This window comes from Pollicipes pollicipes, unplaced genomic scaffold (genome assembly GCF_011947565.3).
Source record: "Pollicipes pollicipes isolate AB1234 unplaced genomic scaffold, Ppol_2.1 Scaffold_4002;HRSCAF=4701_pilon_pilon_pilon, whole genome shotgun sequence".
NCBI classification, from domain to species: Eukaryota; Metazoa; Arthropoda; class Thecostraca; order Pollicipedomorpha; family Pollicipedidae; genus Pollicipes; species Pollicipes pollicipes.
Genome location: NW_023596420.1, coordinates 19,048,286 through 19,072,113, shown reverse-complemented (window position 1 = coordinate 19,072,113; position 23,828 = coordinate 19,048,286). Strand labels below are relative to the sequence as shown.

Below are 23,828 nucleotides of genomic sequence, written 5' to 3'. Positions count from 1 at the left end.
GCGTCCTCGACGTTTAAATTCGAGATAAAACTTCTTTTAATGTTGTGTAGGTTCAAACTTGCCACGATGTAGAGGGGAGAACGTCCTATTTCATGTCAATGTGAGCTACCTTTTTTGGACAAAAGCTTGCAATGAGGTGTAATTCACAGAAAAAAACATCAGTAGACCTCAGTAAGTGATCACTAATGGCTATCGCTGTCCCTGATCGTGTTGTATAACGGTCACGGCCACGATTATGCGACAAATACATTTTCCGCCGTTGGGAAAAACATGCCACGCGTCAACTTTATCTGGGCCATCCTGTGCTTTTAGAAACTGCTATGTATAACTACAAAATGTTCCTTATCCCAATCCAGGCATCATTTTAAAAAAAAATACTTCAAACATTCGCAGACTGGCTTAACATATGACGGGGCTAACATGAAAAAACTTAGGACACCTACAGAACATAACTTGGTAATAATTAGCATGTTTCTAATAATGATGCGTTACGTTACTTGCTGCCCAGCATACCCATAGTTAGGTAAATTGTCCTGCCTTTATTTGGCCCAGTGCTCCATCTTCGCTCATATGCATCGACATAGCTCAGAGGAGCATTGGGGGCGGGGGCTCAAACCAGCAATGGGCGCCAACGCCCCCCCCCCCCCCCACCGAAAGCAAGTAAAGTGACGTTCCTGGATATGTAAGCTCTGCTATTCTGGTGTCTCGCCTCCGGCTCACTGGTACACTTAGTACGTCCAAAGTCACTTATATATCTAACACTCGTCACATGCACTCCACAAAGTCCGTGCCGCCGACGCGTCCCTCCTTACACCTGCGGGTCCCAGTCTTCTCGTTACTGCCGCCTGCCCTGGCCCGCGCGGACGCGTCCCTCACACGGGGCGCTTGTGGCAGGAGGAGGCGAACGGAGTGCCTCTTAGCGGCGCTCACCAACTACGCAAACATTCGCTGGCTAGCAAGAACGTGTTCTCCAATACCTTGCAGATACACCCACGCTCCCCCCCCCCCCCCCCTAGCCGATGATGAGAGTCGAATGTTTCAACGACACCAGGTCGGTTCCCAGCCTCCTGCCCCTATCGTGGGATGGCGAAGCGCTGCTTAATTGCGGGCTACGAGATGGCGCTGTATGAAAGCTCACCCGCCGCAAATGATACGATTGTGAACCTAAACAAATAATGACTCATCCATCCAGACGCCTGGGCATCGTTGGGTTCAATGTTCGAATCCGGGGTCTGGTTCCGTGAGCTATCTTGAGGTATGCAGATGGTCGGTTTCGGTGTTCAGGTGATCTTACTGGTATTTTTTAATTTTTGAAACGCCACCTCAACTTGAAATGGCGTATTCACTGAAAATCGCATCCCTAATAATTTCCTATGATCAACTTAATCGCCATTGACCGGTCGGAGAGACCTGCACATCGCGACATCCAAAGACTCTGTGGAAAAAATGGTGTGGTTGAAATTACTGCTGACTGGGGAACAATCTGAGAGACTGATGGATTAATATGCGAGCTCACTGCAATAGGCCATGACTTTACAGTGAAGGAAATTTTACATGATGGTTAATTCATGATTTAGTTTTTGGGATTATTTGCATTTGTCAGTTGATCACCTATGTCATAGCATCTCTGTCTCAAAGCCTTGTGGCAGAGAAATGGTTCAGATAGTTCTGAAGCTGAGAAGCAAGCACACTGGAAGTGGAGGCTAAGGAAAGTGTTTAGTATATAGCATGATGTTATAGTTCAATCCTTATGTGTTTTTGTGGCAAATGCTTTGATGTAGGGTCTGGAATCTGACTCCCTCAATACAACTGGCTCTTACCAACAGGCACCCAAGCCTGAATAGTGATATATTAATGCTTACAACCCCATGGAAAAAGCATGCTGCAATTTATATAGCTTTGTCATGCTTTATTTGTTTATGAACATGCATATACCCATGACTCATTGTTAGCATGAGTTGCTGTTATGTTATGCCTGCACCACTTATGGAAAGCTTTATCCCATTTTCTGGCTAATGTGACTCATGCAGCCATGGGAGGATCTATAAATAATAATATTTTGTCTGGAAACCATTTCATGCAGTGTAAACCAGAGTTGGCATATTGTGTCAGGATATGCATCATAGTGTTTCAGCCCAGGTTAATCCAGCAACCTTCTGCAGCTACCCTGTTTTATGTATTAAGCATAGCTCATAGGTTACACACACTAGGGTGGAGGATCAAATTGACCCCCAAAGTTTTTTTCTGGAATAATCTCCAATCAGCATGATGAAGCCACACAAAATGTTGCATTTGAATATGTTGAAAAATGTTGCAGTTGAATATCAGGTTATCTAGCATACAAATTTAGATGTACCTTGTAAGGTCACTGACATGTGGTAGGTCAAAGTCAGACCATGGCTTCAGCAAAGGCAATCTCTTGGGGCTCATTTAATCTGTTCCCTCAGTGGAGTGCTAGATGAAGCCATATATATTTGAGATACTTTCTTAGGCAATACAGCAATTGAATGAACACATTTCATTGACCTGGGATCATATATGAGGATCAGACCAAGGTCACAACTAGCCTGTTTTATTACTCTAGGGTTTGCTGCATGGGGTAGTTTCTGGTGCCCATTTCGAATTTATTGATAACAGGAACTGAATTATACACCCTTGATGTACTTCTTAGGGGTCAGGATAGGTTACTGGCCTAAAATGACCCAGGCCAACATTTTGCTTTTATGAACATCCTGCCTAGTGTAATATTTGTTGCTGGTTCAAATGTGAATGCAAAACAAAAACAAAATGAAACAAAACAAATGCAAAACAAAAGCAGTCTGGTAACATTCTGGTTGCCATGACCTTCAAAAGGTCAAGCAAGGTCACTGACCTTAAATGAGCATGTGACTTTTTACTTAGAACAGGTTATCTAGGTTCTAGGGACCCTTAGGAGATCAACCTGAAATTTGACTGTTTGACCTTATTTGACCCAAAGGTCATGACCTAGGAACCTCAAACTTTGACCTAAGTGAGTTTATGTACAGGTCAACACACCTTGTGCATTTGGTACATCTAACTCTCTTAGTTGTTGAGATCTCGATTTGACCCACCGAGTGAAGGGTATCCTGCCAGCCAACCTGGCGCGTTTTAAGCAGCAGTGTTATATGGCTATTCAAGGGTCCCTGCCAAGCTCATTGTGCAGTGTCTATCCTCTGGAACCATCTGTATGTCACCACTATGCTAATCTGTACAGCAATTCTCACCAGACATCCCTGTGCCAACAGGAGCTGGACATGGCAACTGAGGGTGACAGCGTGGGAGAGGCCACCTTCCACATTGGCGACAGAGTGTCGTGCGAAGGCGAGCGCGCCACTGTGCTGTTCGTGGGCGCCGTGGACGGCTCAGACGGCCTCTGGGTGGGCGTCGAGTGGGACCACCCTGAGCGCGGCAAGCACAATGGCCGAGTCAAGGGCAAACAGTACTTCCTGACCAGGTGTGTGGGTGGCAGGATGGTCGCGACAGGTGTTGTTATGCTGGCACACTCATTCCAGTCCCCGTTTTCATCATCAGCTGATGACACCATGTGACAGCGACCAGAGCCTGAACCCTCACGCCTGTCTCGGCGTTGAGTTGACAACGTGCGGCGGACCTGATGGTAGTCACGCGATGATCCATGCCTGCCTCAGTTGCGGAGTATCCGGAGGGCTACATCACCTCAGCCGTGAGGTCAGCGCGGGCGAAACGTTCTACTCAGACATCATTTCAGACCGACCGTTATCAGACTGTCAGCTGAGTTTGAAGGACAATGAGACGTTGCTGACTCGCGGCACGCCGCCGCGCCTGTTTTAGTCACGAGACGGGCGGCTCGCTGGTACGTCCCCGGAAGCTGAGCCGGCCCGTGCAGTGCACGGAGGCGGTGGTCGAGCGCTACGGCATCATCATCAACACCGAGAGCACCGTCGACAGGGACGAGCTGGATGCCCTGCAGCGAGACCTTAACGCCAGGTTTGTTCAGGTAATTTATTGGGGCGGCCAAGCGGGAGTGATGAAGTTTCCGACGGAAAACCGATGTAAGTGTCGAATGGGGAATCGATGCGGGGCGTGTCTGAGGAGCAATGAGCGCGAATTATGCGTTGCACTCCATTGAGCTGGTAACTGTTTGGCGGGGAGGTACCACGCGTCAGGGCCCGCCCGCGTCTCAGTATAATGGGCAACGTCTCGTAAAAATGAGAAGCAAGTAGGGCTGGATCTGTGTTTTGACTGAGACTGCTTTGACTGAGAAAGTGTAATGCAGCGCTGCATTGTTCTGTGATGTATTTAGAGATCGTGAGAATATACTACATACGATTGGCATAACGACGCTGATCTTTTTTCGGTAGGTGATTGGCCTGACCAAGCTTAACAAAAAGCAAAGCAAGCTGGACTTGCTGAAGAATGTGTATCTGCGGGAGTGTCTGATCACGGGCGACAACCCTCCGGTGAGTACCCCGGCTCCCCGGACGGGGGCCGCCTGTTTTCACGCATGCGGCAGCTTCCGATCAATATTATTGCGTCTCCTCTGGCACCGTGTCCTGGTGAATGTCGCTCTCTGATGGCAACGACCTGTCGACATCCAGGGGCACGTGCGATCATTGATGGGACTCCTCTGTGAGTGCTTCACGCTGCCAGCCTCTGTCCGCTTACGGTACCCGCCATCGACCAGCGGTCCGGCACGACAGCGGCCCCTGCCCTCGCCGGTCTCTGGCCGTTCGTGCGTTTATCTGGCGCCTCGGACCTCCGGAGCCTGACGCGGCGCCTCTCCGGGGTCAGCCGCACCTGACGCTGCGTCTCCGTCTCTCCGCCAGCTGCTGGGCGAGGTCTGTCCCAGCATCGAAGAGCTGGATTTGGCCGAGAACCTGCTGAACTCGTGGGCGGCCGTGGCCGACATTGTACGTCAGCTGCCGCGGCTGCGCGTGGTTAACCTCAGGTAAGAAACCTTGCGACTGGGGTGATGCTAATGGGATTAGCTGCCTGCTCATGGTGCGGTTCTGGCGCTGGTGAGATATGAGGACTGTTTGGTAGTGGGTTGTTTTTCGTGGCGAGCTCGCGTTTCCAATTTAGTCCAATTCAGTCCAGAGTGTTCGAGTCGAGTAGTCTCGCCAGGAATGCTGGTCACGTAGTTGACGCTCCTCGTCCGACACCTGGAAGAACTGCGGCCTCTGGTATGGCGTAATCCAGTCCTCTGGGTCTGCACATTTACATCATATGGAGTCCTCTGACATTAATTTAACGCGACATGCAGCATGTACTACCTAAGGATGTTTTCGACCTCAAGTGCCTAGCTGTCTACCTTTCATCATCAAAACGGGGTAGCTCTGGCACGGATTGCTACCGGTATCATGTCCGTTGTTCATGTCCATCATTTGTTGCGATGGGTCTCACCACCGGCACAGGTCATCTCGGTCATCGCAAACCACCTTAGTCCCCCAAACCTGCCTGTTGTATGGTACCAGGCGTGCCGCTGTTGTCCTCACACCTGCTGTACAGTCAGTCCGTGTTCGCCCTCCGTTTGTCGCCAGTGAGAACCGGCTGCTGGGGCCTGATGCGTCGCTGCGGCCCGCCTTCGCCACCGTGCGCATCCTGCTTGCCAACCGGCAGCGCTACACGTGGAGCGAGGTGCTCGAGTGCGCCTGCATGTGGCCGCACGTTCACCGGCTGACGGTACGCCGACGGCGGCGGAGGCCTGCGTGGAGTCGCGCTCTTCTCCGGGATCTATGCCGTTTGTTGGCACGGTTTGACAGTCAATCATTTTGGGGGTGAAGACGGTACTGTGCAGTCTTCGACCTGCTGATCACATAGCTTTTTTACGCTAAATAAGTATATCTGTGTTGATAAGATGCGTGTTGAGCCCAAGATGATCGTACCCTCGTGTGTATGGGCTGGCCATGCCCATGCCGCCTGGCACGCCAGCACAAAATCAGCCTTATAATTTATGAACACTGCAGACTGGTCTCCTGTGTCGGGGTCCTCGACTGCAAATCAATGAGTAATGTCGTGTGCACGTCATGTGTACTATTATGGCTTCAAAGCAGAGGATAGCTCGAGCTCGTTGCCTGCTGTTTCAGCTGGTAACGAACAAGATCTCACAGCTGCAGGCGCCGCCGCCCGGCCTCTTCCAACAGCTCGACTCTCTCGACCTGGACTCGAACCCCATCGAGGACTGGTCAGAGATCCTCAAGCTGGCTGCGCTTCCCAGGTAGCTACAGGCGGCCAGCCTCCAGTGGCTACTCGCATCGCCGAGCACCCCCGAACAGCCTGGCAATGAGACGAGTGTCGAACCAGTCCTCTGTAGCGTCTGGAGTGCTCGTGACGTCCGGGCTGGCACTCAGGCAGCTTTGTGGCGGGCAGAGATACTTTGGTCGGCAGCTGCCGTTGAGGCTCAGCTTCATACGACCGTTTGAGATCGTCGGTTTGTGGCAGACATTGTTGGCAAGCAGATAGTTTGTGTGATTGTCTTTTGGTTGCCACTGGCTTGCAGATTGCTGAGGTTACGTGACATGAGGTCAGGCGAGTTGGCGTAACGTGACGCCAGGCTAAGCCAAGCTAAGCTTAATGTAATTGAGCTGAGCTAGGGTGGGCTAGGCCAGACTAAGCTAGGCTAAGCTAGGCTGGGTCCCCGGAGGCTGGTGTTTGGGGGGGGGGGGGGAGGGACAACCTATCAGCTTGTGTCGATGTGACGAGCTGATGACGTTTATCTTAAACCATGCATTCGATGTGATGGTGACATTGGTTTCCACGCTTGGCTGTGCCACTGGCGGGTTGGTGACCTTTGATGACAGCCTGTCAGAGCAGGTCGATGACCTGTGACCGTGCGTTGGCAGATTGCGCGAGCTTGGTCTCGCCAATACTGGGCTTCGCCGAATAGAAGTGCCGAGCGACGCCACAGACCTGTTCCCCGCCCTGCACAGCATGGTCCTGGACGGAAACTGCATTGACGAGGTATTGACGTTCCACTGCATTGAGAGCTAGCGCATCCGACTGCTAATTACAGCCGCTGGCAATAGCTCCGCTAGGATGTGCGACTTGCGCTGGACCACTTAATCTATCGGGCTAGGGTGGTCGCTGTGTGGCGTTAGCTGCTGCCTGAACACTGGCCCAGCGTCTGGGAACATTTTGTTGCAGTGATGTGTGCTGTTGGCGTGCAAGGGTGTGGATTTGATTTTTTGAACGGGGCACAAAATTCTCCTTCAGTAGGTCAAAAACCATAATATAATTGTTTGTCATTGAACCAGTATCACATATTTGTATGCATCCGGTATTGTATATTGTTATATTTTTGTGGGGGAGAGGAGTAGTTTTAAAGGCATGCAACTCCTTATCCACCACCTTTGTAACTACAAAGCACACCATTGCTGACACCTATGGCCGGCAGTGGGGTTCGGTGGACGCCATGGACCGCCTACCGAGCCTGGTGGACATTACGCTGAGGAACAACCCGCTGTCTGCCTCCGACCGGCCCGAGTCCGTCCGCGAGCTCATCATCGGCCGCATTGGCAAGCTGAAGGTGAGCACCAGGGTCGCGCGCGCCGGCGCGGCCGTCTCACCGGCGCCGGCGCCGCGCCGCGGCCGTCTGCCCTCCGTAGCGGCGCTTCTGACCGCGCCTGACCAGCTGTCCCGCCGCCAGCGGCTCCGATATGGTCAGCAGCCGCGGTGTGATGTACGCCGCAGTTGGGCAGACAGCCGTGCTGGCCTGAGGAGTCCTCGCCGTTTGTCACATGCGAGCCGTCCGTGACGGGTCCGGGCGCGGCCGTCAGGTGCTGAACCGGACCGAGGTGACGCGCGAGGAGCGGCGCTGGGCAGAGCTCGACTACTTGCGCCGCTTCGGCCCCGCGTGGCGCGAGGCCGGCGGTCGACTGGACGCGACCGAGCGCGGCGACACCTGGCGCCGCTTCCTGGAGACGCACCCGCGATATCCGCAGCTGTGCGAGGGTAGGTACATGGGCGTTGCTGATTGGTGGTGGTGGTGGTGATTGGGGGGGGGGGAGGGGGCCTGATAGGGTTCAACATTGCTGTATGATGTGTGATTCCTCAAAATGATGCATTTTAAAGTGTTACTTAGCCAACGTGGTCATGTGCTTTTCACATCCTTGCCACCCCTGCCATCCAATGGCAGTGATGCATCTTGTAAAATGGCACAAATGTTTTAAAATTGTTGAAGTTGAAGGGTTATGCCAGGTTTTTTCGGTTTGCACAAAGGCATACCTGTGAGAAAGCATGCGTGATCCCAAGCAAAAGCACGCATTTGGCTCAAACGATGTATGCTCTACACGTTAGTTACTTGAATCACGACAAAAGGGTGTAACAGAACGAGTATGTTCACTTGCATTGGGCTTACAGGGAGTATATGATTTGTGTTAAGGACGTATGCGCCCTGATACGTCCTTTTGGCATGTTCCTATGACAAAATTGCTTGTGCCAAAGCATGTATAACCACACATACGTATGTTGCATGAGGATTAGCACGACCCCAACGGAGTGAAAGCGCAGCTGTTCACTCAAACATATCTAACACATGCTTTGAACTTCCGGCAACGGCATGAATTGTGAAGCGTAGGTTTACGCATACTTTGTCAACTATCATTTAGAGGGTAATAATTACTTAGTATAGGAAGGTTTCAATGGTAAATACTGTGTCAACAATGCATTTCTTCAACACGGACGGACGCTTTGCGCGCGCGTCGCATGCAAGTCTGAGGGTCTAGCGCAGTGTGCTCACCATCTTCTGATCTGGAAGTGTACTGCTGGTTTTAAAAAAGTGTTTTAACAGGGGCAGGGGCGATGAGAACCGGTATATAGGGCTATAGTTAGCAATTTAATGGAAAACCATAAATGGAAACTGTACTTGTGGATGAACCGATGAAAGCACCAGCGAAGGGAAATGGCGCCACGTGCCATTGGCCTCAATTTTAAGTCATGGACCAATATTTTCGCTTCAGAGCTGTCATGTAATAGTTCAGTAAGATTTGGGAAGGACTGGTGAAGAGCTCAAGGGTGATGACCGATAGTTGCGTTGATGGCACGTTACCAGGGATGAAAGCGACCATGCGACCATATCAGGGATGAAAGCAACCAGCAACCAAAGCTGATGCTTATTACCAGCTGATCAACAAACAAGTGAAGAAATGGAAAGAGCCTCTGGTGTGAAGTGCCAATGTCTGACCAAGAAGATGAAGATGGCAACTTTCTTAACTAGAGTGATGCGCTCAAGGGCGGAAAAATCAAGAAGCTTCAGTGCCAACACCAGTGACACTGAGAACCAACCCCAAGACAACTAACATACCTGCGGATCAGCTAAAACTGGTCCGCAGTCCGTGGAGGGACATTGCACTTGTTACTAAGACCAACCTTGACCAAACAATGTGGTGCCCACATAGCATCGCAAAGGAGACGTTTGCTTTCACCAGGACCGGACCTCTAAGAATTGACAAAGATGAACATGCACAGACTGCATCCCACCCATTTCCACCCATGCCCCACGCAAGAGGCAGCTTTGGGTATATGGAGATCCGTGTCGAGTCGAAACCGAAGCACCTGGTGACGGCCTGAGCGTACTGTGGCCTAGATGTTGTCCTGAAATGACAAGCTCGCACAGTTTCGGCTCTAATAATGTTCAAGGCAGAATGATTAACGGCTCTAGGGTGAGGCCAAGATGATTGTGATCTCGAGATACATGGCTTGAGGCTGTGTTATGGTGGCAAATAAGCTGTGTGGAGTCCATGCCGTATTTAAAGATCAACTAGCAAGTGCTACACTTCAACTTTGATGTCACAAATTATGCACAATCATGACTGGATGATCTTTTGTGTGTGGAAGCATAAGAATGTTAGTAAATTGAGTTTTCATTTCAATAGGATGTAGTATACCCAGGAAACTTTGTCAATATTTCATGGTGCTGCAGACAGCAGAGAGCATCTTATGGATATCCATTAGTTATTATCATCCTGGGGTTAAAATAAAAAGAAATGCTATGAAAATGATTGGTGATCTCAACATATAAGAGCTTTGTTGGATTTGACAGGCAGTACTTGGAACCATTAGCATGTCAAAAGAGGTATATTGTGCATGAAAGTACTTTTGCCACCTGTATGCACGCTCATACTGTGTTTGTAGCACACACACATGGAATGCACTCCTTGTCTGGGGTCTTCACACCAAAATGATGTAGAAGTCAATACTGAATAGACTTTGCACCATTTTAACCCTAGTTAAAATATTTTACATCATACAAACAGTCCTCAGCAATTACAGGAAATCTGTGACTGTAAGCAAGCACCACATGCTTTTGTAATGTCATTTGAAACCAAATCATGCACAAAAACACTAAATCAGCTCTCCTGAAAACTGCTAAAATGTTGCATATGCCCTTTTGCCACAAGGTGGTAGACCTCAGAGCAGTAGTGGACCACATTGCTGTGGGCACAGGCAGCTGGTGCCTATAGTCCCACATATTTCACTGGAATTGGGGTGCATTGATGATCTCGCTTTTGTGCGAGTCTTTGGTTTGGTTTTGCAATTTTGAGGCAATCTTCACTTGCAAAAACATGGGCGTGTTTTGAATGGCTAATCTCATCACAAATGTTATCATTGTATGACTGTAATATTTGATATGTAGTCCAGATAAATACTAAACAAAAGCCAAGATTGGTGTGGCATGGTCTCCAAAGCTGGGATGCTAGGGAAACCAATCATGTAGCATCCAGAAGGCTAACAAGTAAGATATCTTCATTAAAAAGATGTGGGTCACCATCCAGTTTCAGAAACAAGTTGAGTGATGTTTTAAATTGCATGTATTAGGTGCATGTCCATTTGTCACATGGTATCGAAACTGAACAAGATCTGAAAAAGAGGACAGTGAAATGTACACAATGGATAACCACATTGTCATTGTATGTGCCTTTTACAAGATATTCGGAACTGAACCACTTTAAAACAGATGTTAAATGAGTAGGTAGATGGCTGGGACAAAAATGCACACATTTAACCTTTCATTTAGCACCTAAGCGGTGGTGAGTGCAGACTTTTCATTGCTATCACCATCAGACTCTGAACCTGATAAGTCACTATCATCTGGAAGGTCAGGATCAATCCACAGCTGTTTCTTCTTCTTGGGCACAGGATTTACATCCTTCTTTCCCCTTTTTGTTGCTGAAGGTTCCTCAGAGTCATCTGCAGACCTTTTCAATCCATGTTCTAGGCTACCATCCTGGCACTTCTCAGTTGATGTTCCTGCTTCAATTGCATCAAACAGGTTATCTTGTTGCTTTTCCTTTTGATCCATATATTCCTTGTCTTCAAAAACATGCTTTGGCTTTTGTCTCAATTTTTCAAGCCTAGCTTTCTTCTTATCATCTGATTCCTTTTGCCTTTCAGCCTGCTTGTCAATCCAAGTTTTAAGACGTTTTTCTTCATTGATATCACGCAGCCTTCGGCCACTCAAGTCCCTGCAAGCCTCCCTGTTAGTGGTCTTCTCAATCTGTGCCCCAATGGCCCTTAGCATTGATCCAAATCCACCCTTGCCTCCTCTCAAACGAGGCACAATTTGTACAGCATCTCCTGTACGAAGATCTTGCGGCTGCACAAGTTTCCCGTTTTTCACCAGATAAGCATCAGCTACCAAAAGCAACTGCTGGAGATGCTCCAGGTCCATCCCACAGGTGGTAAAATTCAGAACTCGGGCCATGTCAAAGCAAGACCAATCTTTCGCTGGACTCACGCCTCAATATTTATGGAGCTTCCACGATATGCCGCTCTTTGGATGGAACTATTGTTAGCCCAGCCTGATTGAGTGAAAATACCTGGGGCCAGCGTGACTACGCGTGACTCCCGAGCCACGACCACCTTCACCCGCGATTCACCAGTCCTGCGCAACGCCTACGCCACCACCCCGCAACGCACTACCCTCTGCGGCTTAGTCCCAAGGCCTCAGTTCTAGTATTTGCTCAACACACGCCAGGAATATCGGAGACGTTTGGTCACCTGAGACGCGTCGCAATCGTAACGGTGCTAAAACGCTGCCCCACCAAATTTACGGCGCCGGTCGCTCGGGCATTGAATGGCGATAATATGCCTTTGCATATAGCTGTTTCTGTAGGTAATGTATAGCTGTTAACTGCTGGTTTGTAATGGCTGCAGCTATACATTTTGCGATCATCGTGCTGTGGTTTCAAAATTGAAATAATTGTGGTCCTTTGCATGACTTCACCAAATATATTCTCAATTTTCGCTTGTTTTGGGTGCGTCATAGTGCCGGCCTATTAAGGTTCGTTGATGCGCCGCTTCGGCACGTACCGTCCATTAAGTAAAAAAGTGATTAGTTATTGGTGCTTTGGAAGCATGGTGTGCCATTAGCGCATGGCTGGGAGTGCGAGGTAGCCATATCCGGAGGTCGGGTTGACCTCGGCCGCACGGGCGGCGTGTGACGACGGCCTCCGCTGTGCAGTATGGGGCGCGCCCGAGGACTCAGAGCTCAAAGTCACAGCCGACACCATCAGCGCCAACATGGTGAGCGTCGAGATCCGGCGGGCCGACTCGGACGCCGAGGAGGACGTGTTCCAGCGCCGGTTGCCGCTCGCCATGCGCCTCTCCAAGCTGAAGGTGCTCGTCAACAAGCTACTCCGCGGAAACATTAAGCGTCTCGACCTGAGCTACCGCAGCGTGCAGGTGAGGGGCACCGGGCCACCTTCATAAAGCTGCGCACGCTCGCACAGCGCAAACAGCCACCCGACGGACTTCCTAGTTTCGCCATGCATCCGCCCCCAATCGCGTGGCATGTATCACGGCCTTTCACTGGTTTTGCTTCCACAGCGTGATTTTCTGAGATGGGTCTTCAAGTGTCCTGGCGACCCACGCGCCCCTATCGTATGTGTGTTGGAGCCTGGCCACTGCCCAGACCCAACGCGTGTCCGCGGCACATGGGCGGTGAGCTGCGTCCGCCGAGGTTGGGGATGCCGTCACCAGCCCGGCCTCTGTCCGCAGCGGCCCGACTGGGAGATCGAGATGGACCGCGAGCGTGACCTCAGGTTCTATGGCGTCGAGGAGGGCGACCAGATCATCGCTCGGTATTATTAGTCTGCCATGTGCGTCACCGGCGCACCCGCCGACTCTGGGACCAGTCGCGTCCTCTCACCTCTCCGACCGCAAACCTTTACACTGCCGACTGGGAGGGTCTCAGCCAGGAGTGAGCGGGTACTCGCGGTCGGGGTCGGCGCCCCAATCAGCGGGCCAGCCCGGTCCGACCTGACCCGATAGACAGCACGTGATTCTTCTGTGACTCCGGACGCCGCGCTGCCCGGTGTGATGAGATTCGGTTGGCCGCCTCAGACCTCTAGTTTGATCGCTCGCGTCTATCCCGGGCCGCTGGGCCATCTGCCGTGACGACTCCGTCCCCTCTGCAGCTAACCGGAGGTCAGTGTTCTGTTGTCCACGTGGTGTTTGAATGCTCATGACACAATCGAATTATGCATAAATTATATGTTAACACATTAAGGAAAGTTCGTTGACACCTGACAACGCTCCTTCGGACGGAATGATCGCACAGCTCTTGAAATGTTTTAATGAATGCGGGTTTTAAACCCCATTAACGAGAACGCATCGCGCACGTGTAGCCACAGCAAAATCTCATAACTCGCCTTCGTAACGCACTGAGTCAACGCGGAACAACTGAGTAATCACACGCATAACTACGCCAACACACACTCAAGTGGCATCAACAAGCTCTGAAGGTCTTACAACACCAGTTCGGTGACAACGGGCCCTGCTCCGATAGATCGCACATCAGAGGGCGGTTGCTGCAGCCACGACCACCAGCGCCTAATGGTCACTCGACGGCAGGTGTAGCGCTGTGGGGTGCGCCACTCCGGCCTCGGGGCCGCTACACGCCGCACAGCGGAGTTGTCAGGAGTTGAGCCACGCATGACGCCCGATAACTGACCTGCCGTGTTTCTGGAGGGTATTTGGTGGGCCAACACCACGGCGACGGGTGGACGGGTCAAAGAGCCCCACACAACGTATAAGCACTTAGTCCAGTGATGAACGGCAAACAACCAATCGAACTGAGCGACTTGTGCGGCGATAATAACGCAACAACGCTGATATAACGCAACAACGCTAAACGCTTCCCAACGCCGGCTTTTTCGCCGATGGTCGCCAGGCGAAGCGGTTTTTCCCTTGTACTTTCTGTCTTGACACTTGCTGGATCGACGGCACGCATCTCGGTGGCGCATCAGTCAAACTGTACCGCGCCGACAGGCGGATCAATCTCCAGTAAAACAGCAGCCCGCGGCGCCGTCACATCCGGACGATAAACTTGGCACGCAAATGTGGCTGGCGCATCGGAATGGCGGGCGAACAAGGATCGTAGTGGACACTCATCCTCTGCGCCTCTGCGCAGTCAGAGAATATGTCAGGAACATGTGTCGCATGAGCAGCGAGAGAGAGCGGCGACACAGCACTGCTGGTGCAATGGGGGGAATGTCGGTGTTTCTCCCGTTGGACGGATGTACTGAACCAGCCCGGCCTGCCGGAGCAGCGAGGTTCTCTGGTTCCTGCACCAATCCGCAGCGCTGGTCCGAGTCCGGGACCAGGCCCGGCCGACCCCCGGCGGCGAGGCGCCGGAACGGTCCCCGCTAACACCAGGCGGCGTCCAGCAGGCACTTGCCGCGGAACCAGAGGTGCATCAGCTGATTGGAGGAGGTGAGATTCTGCAGGCCTTGGAGACCGGTACTGGCTTCCTCCCGCGTCTGAAAGGCGGCAGGCCTGGACATGAACCTGGATCGCGAAGACGCGGACCCGCCTCCACCTTGTACCCGCATGGCCTGGGTGGTGACAAGCGAGAAGCGTCGGCCCTGGGCCCGGCTTTCCTCGCACGTCCTTCCAACCAACGACTGGACAGTGCACTGTCGCGCCCTTCATCCCACGCCTCTCCGCTCTGGGTGAACTGTATGGATGACCTTCCGCTGTAGATGAATTGTTCTCCAACTAGAGTATGCATTATAAATACAGCTATCTATTTATCTGATATCATCTACCAGCATTGAAGTCTGTAGCAAGCGCACATTTTGATAAGCTTGCCAGCAAAAGTCATCTTCAGAGCTCCGAAGTTATTTTGGCGCAGCACAAATTGGGTACGACGAAGTTTTGCCCGAAACAGGTTTACGATGAAAATATTTAGAAAAAGACAAGATATTGGTTAGTCGGGGTCACTGACCGTTTGCGCCGGCAGGATGCGTCGGCAGAGGTTGCGGTTAACGTGCTCCAGCAGCGCCTGACGCAGCACCGCCTTCTGGGGTCGCGAGAGGCAGGGCAGGCAGACACGGCAGATGCCTGAACACGACCCCTGCGGGCAGCAACGGGGTCACACCCGGTCTGGACCCGGCAACGCCGGCCGCACGGGCCAGCTGTGACCGCGCCCCGTCGCTGTGGAGGTCCGAGGTCTGGGCCGGTCAGGAGGCGCACTGCGGCGGCGTCCGCAGGGGGCGGTCACCCGACGGTACGGTCATTCCGGGACGCGCTAAATGCTGGCCATCATTCGACCTTGAGTTTCTGTAACACGGGCACGGTCCAGCCCTGACCATCATACCGCCAGACACCGCCGGTCCGGCCGCCGCGCAACGAGATGGGCGCGCATCGAGCATCCGGCTCCTCCTGCGGCGGCCGCGCCAGCCGGCGGCGGCGGCAGCGGCGCGCGCCGCGAGCTCACCAGACAGGCGGAGGAGCCGCACTCCAGACCATACACCGCCAAGTCCTTGTCGGCCGCCTGCATCTCAGCCACCGGACCCGTGCTGGAACGAGCCGGCGGACGCTCAGTGCACAGCCACGTCAACGTGGAGGGGGGGGGGGGGGGGAGGACGAAACAAACTGCTGGGCTACGTGCCGGATGATCTGATGCGTCAGGACCTCGGTATGGAGCGCCAACTACCAGCCACATCGGGTCAACAGTTATCTTCCCTTTCAAAGGAACGCAACGCACGTTGCCGCACACCCTTTATGGAGCACCAGACTGTGGTGGTCGTATGAACACCTAGGGGCCATGGCGCCATTCGAATTCCCGCTCCTAGCGTATAAGCTGAAGACGCCAACCACTGATCCATTGTGCAGCACCCAAACCCGCCATGTCTCCAACAGCTGGCAGCCTATGGGGTGCTACCGGCTCGGTAGTACCACCAGCGGCGGCCCGGCGGGGGCGCGTCTGGTGTCACCAGCCGAGGCCGGACGACCCCGGCCGCGCCAAGCGGTACACAGTCGGACCGGCCACTCACTGCACGCCGGCTAGCTCGGTACGCAGCCGGGAGGCCAGCCCCACCAGACACAGCAGGTTGTACACCACTTGCTCGTACAGCGGCGTGTTCTGCTTGAAGTGGGCCGACGAAAGGTTCGGCGACATATTGGCCTGCCGATTTGGTCAACGTTCATCCGGAGACCGGAAACGCACGCGGATCCGTGCCTCCTCGTGCAAGGAGAACACGCGAACAAGCTGTATTGGCCCAGGGGCAAAGGTCTGATGAACCACCTGACAACGGGTGGCTCGTTATTTGCACACTGCAACGCTAGCAATGACACGATTAATACATTGATCAGTCCAACAAAAACTACGCTGCCAAATAATGTCATTCATTATCCCAACACATAAATCGGGACTCATAACCTGACCCGTGAATGACCAGTGAGCGCGCAGCGTAGCAAAATTCATCCCGTTCGACACCAAGGTGAATATGACCACATGCCCTGAGACCTAGAACCCTGACGCCGTCTCTGTTCCACCGTTCTTCGGCCCCCTTTGAACCCAAACTTTCAAGTCCTGGCCTCCCTGTCCGAGGCACATAGCAACTGGGTCGACCGCCGACATGTGCAGTAATATGACACCACATCCGCCTCCCTGGCACCCCAGTGGCTGAACTTTTCCACACTGTTCGAGCGCAACAAGCCACGGACCTACCTCCATGAGGTAAACATTCAGCTGGTCGTCCACGACGAAGTCGAAGCGCACCATCTCGAAAAACTGACGCGTACTGGCGAACCGCTTCGCCGAGCGAACCATGGCTGCCTCCTTGACGAAGTAGACGGAGCGGATCGACTCCTCGATCTGGTCCCAGATCTTCTGCGGGTCCTTCCCTGTCGGCCGACACGAATGTTACGAGCGGGGCAGGCGCCCCCCCCCCCCCCCCCCCCTGGGCACACTCTGATAGATGGCAGCGGTCATTCTCGTGTCATGCGACCTCACCTCCGGCAGACACCACAAATTCACGTCAGCCACCCACCCGTCCAAAGGCGTCTCTTGCACCGTTTTACAAAAAGCCCTGCACAACGCGTTCTTTCTTCTTTAGACCGAAAACGTTCAGCGTGGCATGCATTGAAAAGCATTACATCACATCGCACAGAACAAATATAAAAACACCGGTGACAATTATGCCCAATCAGCGAACGTCCGCGAGGGTGGACGCGCCCGCGCCACCGCAGCGGCATCGTGCCAGTCTCGAGCGCCCACCCTGCGAGCGGAGGAAGGCGTTGAGCGACTCGCGGTGGCCGAGCTGCAGCTGGCTGTGGTAGCGGCCCAACGAGGGCACCTTCCACACCGGCAGGTAGTTGTCGCCCACCACGTACTTGTCGAGCACGGCCGAGTCGAACGGGTGGTACTTCTCGGCGCAGAACCTGCCGGGCACGCCGGCTAACTGTAACGAGGCCAGCTCCCTGGGCGGGCGGCCCCGTGGCCCCACAGCCGGTCTGCCGCCAGTACCGCTGACACGACAGACTGACGCCGGCCAGCTCCCAGAGCGGCCCCGTGGCCCCACAGCCGGTCTGCCGTCAGTACCGCTGACACGACAGACGCCGGCCAGCTCCCAGAGCGGCCCCGTGGCCCCACAGCCGGTCCGCCGTCAGTACCGCTGACACGACAGGCTAACGCCGGCCAGCTCCCAGGGTGGTCCGTTGCCCCTCAGCCGGTCCACCACCAGCACCGCTGACACGACAGAATGAGGCCGGCCAGCTCCCAGGGCGGCCCGTGGCCCCTCAGCCGGTACGCCAAGTGTTCCGCTAACACGACAGAATGACGCCGGTTGGCTGGGACGCGGGTAAGCAGCGAGAGTGCGGGGACAGTGAGGCTCGCGACGGTCTCATTACGTAAACGGCCGGGGCAAACATGTGACAAAACTGCGGCATTAATCCACATTTTTGGAACATTGCCCGACTCTCTGCACCCTGTTCCGAAACGAGAGGTACATATCTTTCCGAGGGATTTCACACCTGGCCTCAATAGAACAACTGGGTATTAGCAACTGGGCATGGCGTATCACCACGCCCAAGTGCGTGGATATCAGACACCTGAGAAATCACAATCGCACGACGCACAACACTTGATTGACAAAAACCAGCTCTCTCGGTTTCTTGAAAAATGTTCAGTGGCTAAGAGGATATCTTGGACAATAGTGCGTTGCATAAAAATTGCACGCAACATAACTGGATGAAGCTGAAGCTGCCCCGGGGGCTGACCTGAGCAGCACGTCGCCCCAGTAGATATACACTCGCAGCGGGTCCAGTGACGTCATCACTGTGTAGATGCCGATGTCGAATTTGTGGCCGTCGATCAGCAGCGGGTTGCCGATGTACTCCTGGAAGAAGGTGCTGTTGGACTCCAGATCGCTGCCGTCCAGGCTCTTGATCTTGATGTCGCGGTGGCTGTTGGATTTCTGCACGAACAACGTATCCGGGTTGTTCTTGGCCTGTCGAGAAACAGCGATTTGTATGCAATTAATGGTAGAATGGATGGGTTTACTTTCCATAAGCTCTCAGCAACGAAAAAAATATTCTTCGGAGACCGCAAAATTTGGGAGAAACCTGTCGGCGTTCAGTCAGACCTTGGCTCCGGAGTAGTTATGGTGGCAAACGCGTAGACCGGCGTCCACAATAGCGGTATTAACGATAAGCTAATTACGCTACAATGCTAAGCATGCCACTCAACGTTAAACTGATGACGAACTGGCAATTTAGTCACAGAGCTGTTCGATTCTGGAGAAGTTCAGTTACGATGAGTCTCCAGCAAACGGTGATCACATGCCCAGCTGCATTCCCAGATGACCTAGAGGTACCAAAGGTCTTTCGGAATTCGTACTTTTTCACTGGCCCAGTAACTCCCAATTCTGACCGGACACCAGAAATCGTACATTGTAAGCGCCAAATTCGCGCATTTTAACATGACACAAGCTTAATGGAACTGCCTGACCATTGGGAGATGACATGCAAAGCACATCGCAAAAGACATCCAATACATTCCGCCTTTGCGCGTCTTACGTATTCCAGAAGCTGTTCCCGTTCCTTCGGCATTTTGAATGCAGTAGGGATGTGCTTGATTCCACTTGTTGACAGCTCAACCTTGGATGTGATAAATCCGGACCCAGGGAAATGATTAACCTGAAACAGGGCATGGACACGTTACTATGTGGCAATATGGCCCAATGGAAACTGAACATATTAATACTTAGTAGCATAATCACATGCGCATTAACGTGACGTCAAAGCATAGCCACTAGCTGAAGATATAGCAACAGGAAACTTGCAACTCAGCAATGTCTTACTACATGAGCCATGCAGGCGGGTTAAGTGACTGCGACGAGTCTATATGCGCGCTACCTTTACATATGGTCCATAGTCCACACTCGCCCAACCTTCACATTGGCCAACAGTCTTTACTCATTCCGCCTCGAAGCATGTCAATAGTCTATATGTGTTCGACCTTCAAATGTAGGACATGTCTTAAGTAAGTGGTAAAACAGAGAACGGCATGCCATATAGCAAGCTTCCAACAGTCTGAGACTAGTTTTTGGTGCAAAATTAATCAGAATGGTTTCCAAGGGTGGCACTGGGCTCGTAGTACCAGCTGCTGACCAACGCTTGTTCCGTGACCTGACACCAGTAACCAAATTGTGCGTCCAATCCAACGGATAAGTTTGTCTGGGCCCTTTTGCCGACAGAACTGTAAAGGGGCTGACGTGACGCACTCGGCCACTGACGTGACGTCACCTGACGTGGACGTAACGCATGGGGTTCCCCCGGGGAGGGGGGGGGGGACGGAACCGTGCCTCCATACGCGCCAACATGGCAGGCGCACTATGTAACTCGGCAGCATACTAATTTGGCAACGACCCATACCACGCGCCTATTACGTGGCAACAAGCATTCAGCCTCACATCTGGTTACCTTTTGGTTATTCTTCAGTCCCATGAGGGTGGCATTGTACGTGCTGAAAGGATATGGGTGTGACCAGAGCACGTCAAAGCTCTGCTCTGTGCTCCGGACATACCCCAGTCTACTGAATACGTTCAGCACGTGAGTCAGGTATCCAGAGTCGACCTAAAAAAACAGACGGGTATTAGTAGGTTGTAACGGGACACGAGAAGAGACCTGTTCACTGGATACACGCCTGGCAACATGGGTTTTGCTGCACAGGTGTTAGCAATCCAGAAGAGACCATATTTGTGAAGCACCATCTAGCAAAGCAGTGTGAATAACACAAGTCTCAGATGATGATGGTAACTTAGCAGTAACTTGGCAGTAACTTAGTTGGTGGTGACCAAATGCGACAGTATGGGCAGGTAAAAAAAATACGCAAAATGCGCATAGCATTTCATGCTGGGCACATACAAACAAGGTAATGGACACACATGTTACCACAGGGATCTCATCTTCTAAAGTGAGTTGGGTATCCCATTTATCAATATTTTGGGGCCCTTCCTTCCATGCATCACCCTGCCCAAGGTTCCCAGCATGTACAAATGGCAACCTGGTCTCACACATACGCACAAGTTCGCGATCACCAGCGCACTCCCCGTGCTCCATTGCCAGGACATCATAGACCCACCAACGAACATGGTGCACTCACCACAGTAACAGTAACACCGACAGACTGCTGCCACTCACGTTGTTGCCGGCCACCCAGACGCGGCGCACGTCTCCGGCCTCGGCGCGCGCAGCGTCCCCCACCGGCGGGTACTGGCTCTCACGCTGCATGCGGTGCAGCTCGCACACAGTGAGCGTCATCAGCGCCGCAGGCCGACAGCAGCACCGCCAAGCAGACGTACACCGCCGGTGGGTACTGGTTCCACCAGCCGGGGGGATACCGGTACGACCAGCGCTGCAGCAGGAGACAGCCACACAGCTGGGGGTCAGCCATGGCTACTCTCCCAGCTGTCTCCCAGCTTTCACTCTGAGGCTGTGGCTGAAGATCCATTGGGGGCCAGGGCCCAAGGTTCTCAAGAAACCAGCATCATGCCCAATGCTCTTGTTACTGCTGATCCAAATCATATTGCAAAAACAGATGGGTACATGCAATACAAAGCATATCTTCTCACAGGCAGAAAAGATAATGATGAATATTGGTGCCAACAGACTGAAACCAAGCAGTGCATGGTTTAAGATATACATTACTTATGACACAAGGCATCTTGTATGGAATCCATACAGTGCTTACCCTTGACTTTGCCATTTAACCTGTGTTTGAAAAATGAAGGTAAACAATTATTGCATGATATCCTTGTTACTGGTCTTGTTCCATCATCTGTAATGAAAATAAAGGACATAATGATCATCCCAATTACAGTCAGCAGAGCACCAAACCTGTACATCAGGACTTAAGGTCAAACCCCACAAACAAGTTACAATTTTGGTTAGGCTTCTCAGTAATTGCTGAGTGGCTTGGGTATGGGCCAAGTTCCACAAAACAAGCTGGAGGCCAGAGCAAGAAAATTACTTAAACTTTCCCTAAAAGTTGCAAAGGCATGCATTATCTTGTCTTTAGTCCACTCATTTTCCCAAATTTGGGGGACTGGAGCACCCACAATACTTAATAGGATACCAAACACCTGGCCAATGCCTTTAAGATCCAGTCAGATGAGGGAAACATTGGACAAATCTTAAGTATAACATCTGTTTGCTTACAAACAGAGGCAGTGAGGGGGGAATCATTGTGACAGAAAAGATACAACATAGCAATGCTTTGTTATGTCATAACTGTGTGCACCCAAACATGTCAATGTCTTATTAAATATCAGGCATGTTACTTGTAGTTATCAAAGACATCAAATCTTTATCATGTGGATGATGCCAAATGGATAGCAGCCATGGACAATTATTTAAAATTCTTGAACTAATGGCACAATTTTCTTTTATTGCTAGGCATAGAACACTTTTTCTTTATAACTTGGATCTGAACCCTTTGAATGGATGGATTTCTGGGATCAGCACTCATGCTAAGCAGAGCTTGTCATGTGAGCCCTGACCCCCACCATCCCATGGCACAATTCCAAGCAACCCAGAATTGAGTGGCGAAAGCTCAACATGCCACAATGTTTGGCACGGTCCATCCTGCCCTCTGAGGTCAACTGACCTATAGCGCACCACTGCCATCAGCCACAGGCCGTACCTGCCAAGGGCAAATAGGGAGCACCCTAAGGTAGCTCCAACCCACACTGTCATGGGTGGGTAGATCAGAAGGTAGGAGCTCTAACCAACTAAGACTTATGGGATATAACATATGCTGAGAAAAACATCTAGCATTACACAGCCTACTAAGACATTATTTGACAAACATAGGTACCATGCTGCCCACATAAAGACCTATTCAATTAATTATGCAAGGAGTAAAAACAGCTTTTTTATACTAGAGTGACATAATTCAACTAAGAAATACCGCTTTGGTGGAAAAATGAACACTGTCCCTCTCCCAACCATTTACACAAATAAATACCCTTGTAAGCACTAGATCCTTTCAGAAATGATGGGGTTTGCATGGGGTGACATCCATGGGGACAAGCAGACATTTGTACTGCAGTTGCTAAGATAAAGGTCAGGACACAAAGTATCTGACACATACCCCTTACCACAGCACTTCACTGAAAAAGCAATGACAGGATCACCGGACATGGTCACACTTACCTGCAGCAGCCTTCACTGGGTCAAGTTTAGGTGAAAGTACAAAACTGCCCTACTTAGACTGTCATTTGTGGCAACACAATTCATGCATGACGTTCTACTCACGCCCGTCACGCGGCCTCGACCTCGACTAAGGTCGCAAGTCGCGACTGGTGTTTTAAGCACAGCAATTTCTAAATTGCTTTGAAAGACTCGCTGAACGGTGGAGCGAGGTGTATTTGCAAACATGTTAACAAGCTTCCCCAGCGCGGCCTAACATAGTCGTCGGCGCATAACGTAGATTGACCCAAGACCATGCAGCCTGATATGCCTGATAACCCTGATACGCCTGGATAAACCCAAGGCAATTGAACGGATAAACCCGGATAAACCTGACGGTAAGTATGCCAATAGCTCCCGTTCCTCACTGCAGGTTTATGTTCACCGTTGATAGGTACTTACACTGATCTTCAGATAATAATTTATAGAGTCTGGTTGATTTCATCCAAATAATTATCTTACAAAACGAAATTTGTAATGTCAATAAACCTCTCAACCTGTTACAATCATTTGCTCACCGCCCGAGCGCGTCCACCGATGTGGCGTTTTAAACACACGCCAATGAGGAACGCCTGTCGTTCCAAATATGGGCACAAGTAGAATCAGCTGATCGGGCCACATTAGGGCATAGAGGCATTGACCAGGACGGATAATGCAAAGAGGGCGCAGGAATTGCACAATTGAATCTTACTCTTAAAAGTTATTGGAAGTGGTCTGTAGTTAAATACATCATTATCGATCACACTTTCCACAGCAGATCGAGATCTGCCCGTTTGCCGGACATACAAGACTGCCAACAGCGCATCAACCGATGCTATGCGTTACAATGTTGGTGCCGACGGCTTACTTGT

At 51.7% G+C, this 23,828-nt stretch overlaps 3 protein-coding genes across 6 annotated transcripts; 1 reads left to right on the top strand and 2 right to left on the bottom strand.

Annotated features, from left to right (window-relative positions):
- Nucleotides 1–1,200: 1,200 nt before the first annotated feature.
- Nucleotides 1,201–13,502, top strand: LOC119093162 (tubulin-specific chaperone E). Its single transcript, XM_037216069.1, has 12 exons — nucleotides 1,201–1,255; nucleotides 3,267–3,475; nucleotides 3,832–3,997; nucleotides 4,362–4,460; nucleotides 4,827–4,948; nucleotides 5,541–5,682; nucleotides 6,087–6,217; nucleotides 6,843–6,960; nucleotides 7,394–7,525; nucleotides 7,776–7,950; nucleotides 12,461–12,681; nucleotides 12,997–13,502. The coding sequence occupies exons 2-12, from the start codon at nucleotides 3,276–3,278 to the stop codon at nucleotides 13,087–13,089; spliced, it is 1,599 nt and encodes a 532-aa protein (XP_037071964.1). The 5' UTR covers nucleotides 1,201–1,255; nucleotides 3,267–3,275; the 3' UTR covers nucleotides 13,090–13,502.
- Nucleotides 10,791–14,385, bottom strand: LOC119093164 (replication stress response regulator SDE2). Its single transcript, XM_037216074.1, has 2 exons — nucleotides 14,055–14,385; nucleotides 10,791–11,543 (listed from the first exon to the last, which is right to left on the bottom strand). The coding sequence occupies exons 1-2, from the start codon at nucleotides 14,228–14,230 to the stop codon at nucleotides 11,018–11,020; spliced, it is 702 nt and encodes a 233-aa protein (XP_037071969.1). The 5' UTR covers nucleotides 14,231–14,385; the 3' UTR covers nucleotides 10,791–11,017.
- A 136-nt stretch (nucleotides 14,386–14,521) lies between these two features.
- TTLL15 (tubulin tyrosine ligase-like 15) lies at nucleotides 14,522–23,578 on the bottom strand. Of its 4 annotated transcripts, none has more exons than XM_037216071.1 (12): nucleotides 23,496–23,578; nucleotides 21,479–21,565; nucleotides 20,929–21,142; nucleotides 20,209–20,361; nucleotides 19,303–19,422; nucleotides 18,505–18,734; nucleotides 17,504–17,667; nucleotides 16,955–17,130; nucleotides 16,278–16,408; nucleotides 15,719–15,800; nucleotides 15,227–15,355; nucleotides 14,522–14,759 (listed from the first exon to the last, which is right to left on the bottom strand). In XM_037216071.1, the coding sequence occupies exons 3-12, from the start codon at nucleotides 21,046–21,048 to the stop codon at nucleotides 14,646–14,648; spliced, it is 1,419 nt and encodes a 472-aa protein (XP_037071966.1). In that variant the 5' UTR covers nucleotides 21,049–21,142; nucleotides 21,479–21,565; nucleotides 23,496–23,578; the 3' UTR covers nucleotides 14,522–14,645. The 4 variants fall into 4 exon arrangements, with proteins under 4 accessions (XP_037071966.1, XP_037071965.1, XP_037071967.1 ...); XM_037216070.1 differs by having other exon boundaries at nucleotides 23,380–23,524; XM_037216072.1 differs by lacking the exon at nucleotides 23,496–23,578 and adding an exon at nucleotides 22,942–23,291.
- Nucleotides 23,579–23,828: the final 250 nt, after the last annotated feature.

What these genes read in the sequence shown, in the direction of transcription:
- LOC119093162 (XM_037216069.1), top strand. Translation starts at nt 3,276, where the DNA reads ATGGCAACTGAGGGTGACAGCGTGGGAGAGGCCACCTTCCACATTGGC. An exon ending in AAACAGTACTTCCTGACCAG is followed by an intron (nt 3,476 to 3,831) that starts GTGTGTGGGTGG and finishes CGCCTGTTTTAG; the next exon opens with TCACGAGACGGGCGGCTCGC. An exon ending in ATATCCGCAGCTGTGCGAGG is followed by an intron (nt 7,951 to 12,460) that starts GTAGGTACATGG and finishes TCCGCTGTGCAG; the next exon opens with TATGGGGCGCGCCCGAGGAC.
- LOC119093164 (XM_037216074.1), bottom strand. Translation starts at nt 14,230, where the DNA reads ATGCGTGCCGTCGATCCAGCAAGTGTCAAGACAGAAAGTACAAGGGAA. An exon ending in AGTTCGATTGGTTGTTTGCC is followed by an intron (nt 11,544 to 14,054) that starts GTTCATCACTGG and finishes GCCTCGTTTGAG; the next exon opens with AGGAGGCAAGGGTGGATTTG.
- TTLL15 (XM_037216071.1), bottom strand. Translation starts at nt 21,048, where the DNA reads ATGACGCTCACTGTGTGCGAGCTGCACCGCATGCAGCGTGAGAGCCAG. An exon ending in TGAATGTTTACCTCATGGAG is followed by an intron (nt 16,409 to 16,954) that starts GTAGGTCCGTGG and finishes CCAAATCGGCAG; the next exon opens with GCCAATATGTCGCCGAACCT. An exon ending in GCGGCTCCTCCGCCTGTCTG is followed by an intron (nt 15,356 to 15,718) that starts GTGAGCTCGCGG and finishes TGCTGCCCGCAG; the next exon opens with GGGTCGTGTTCAGGCATCTG.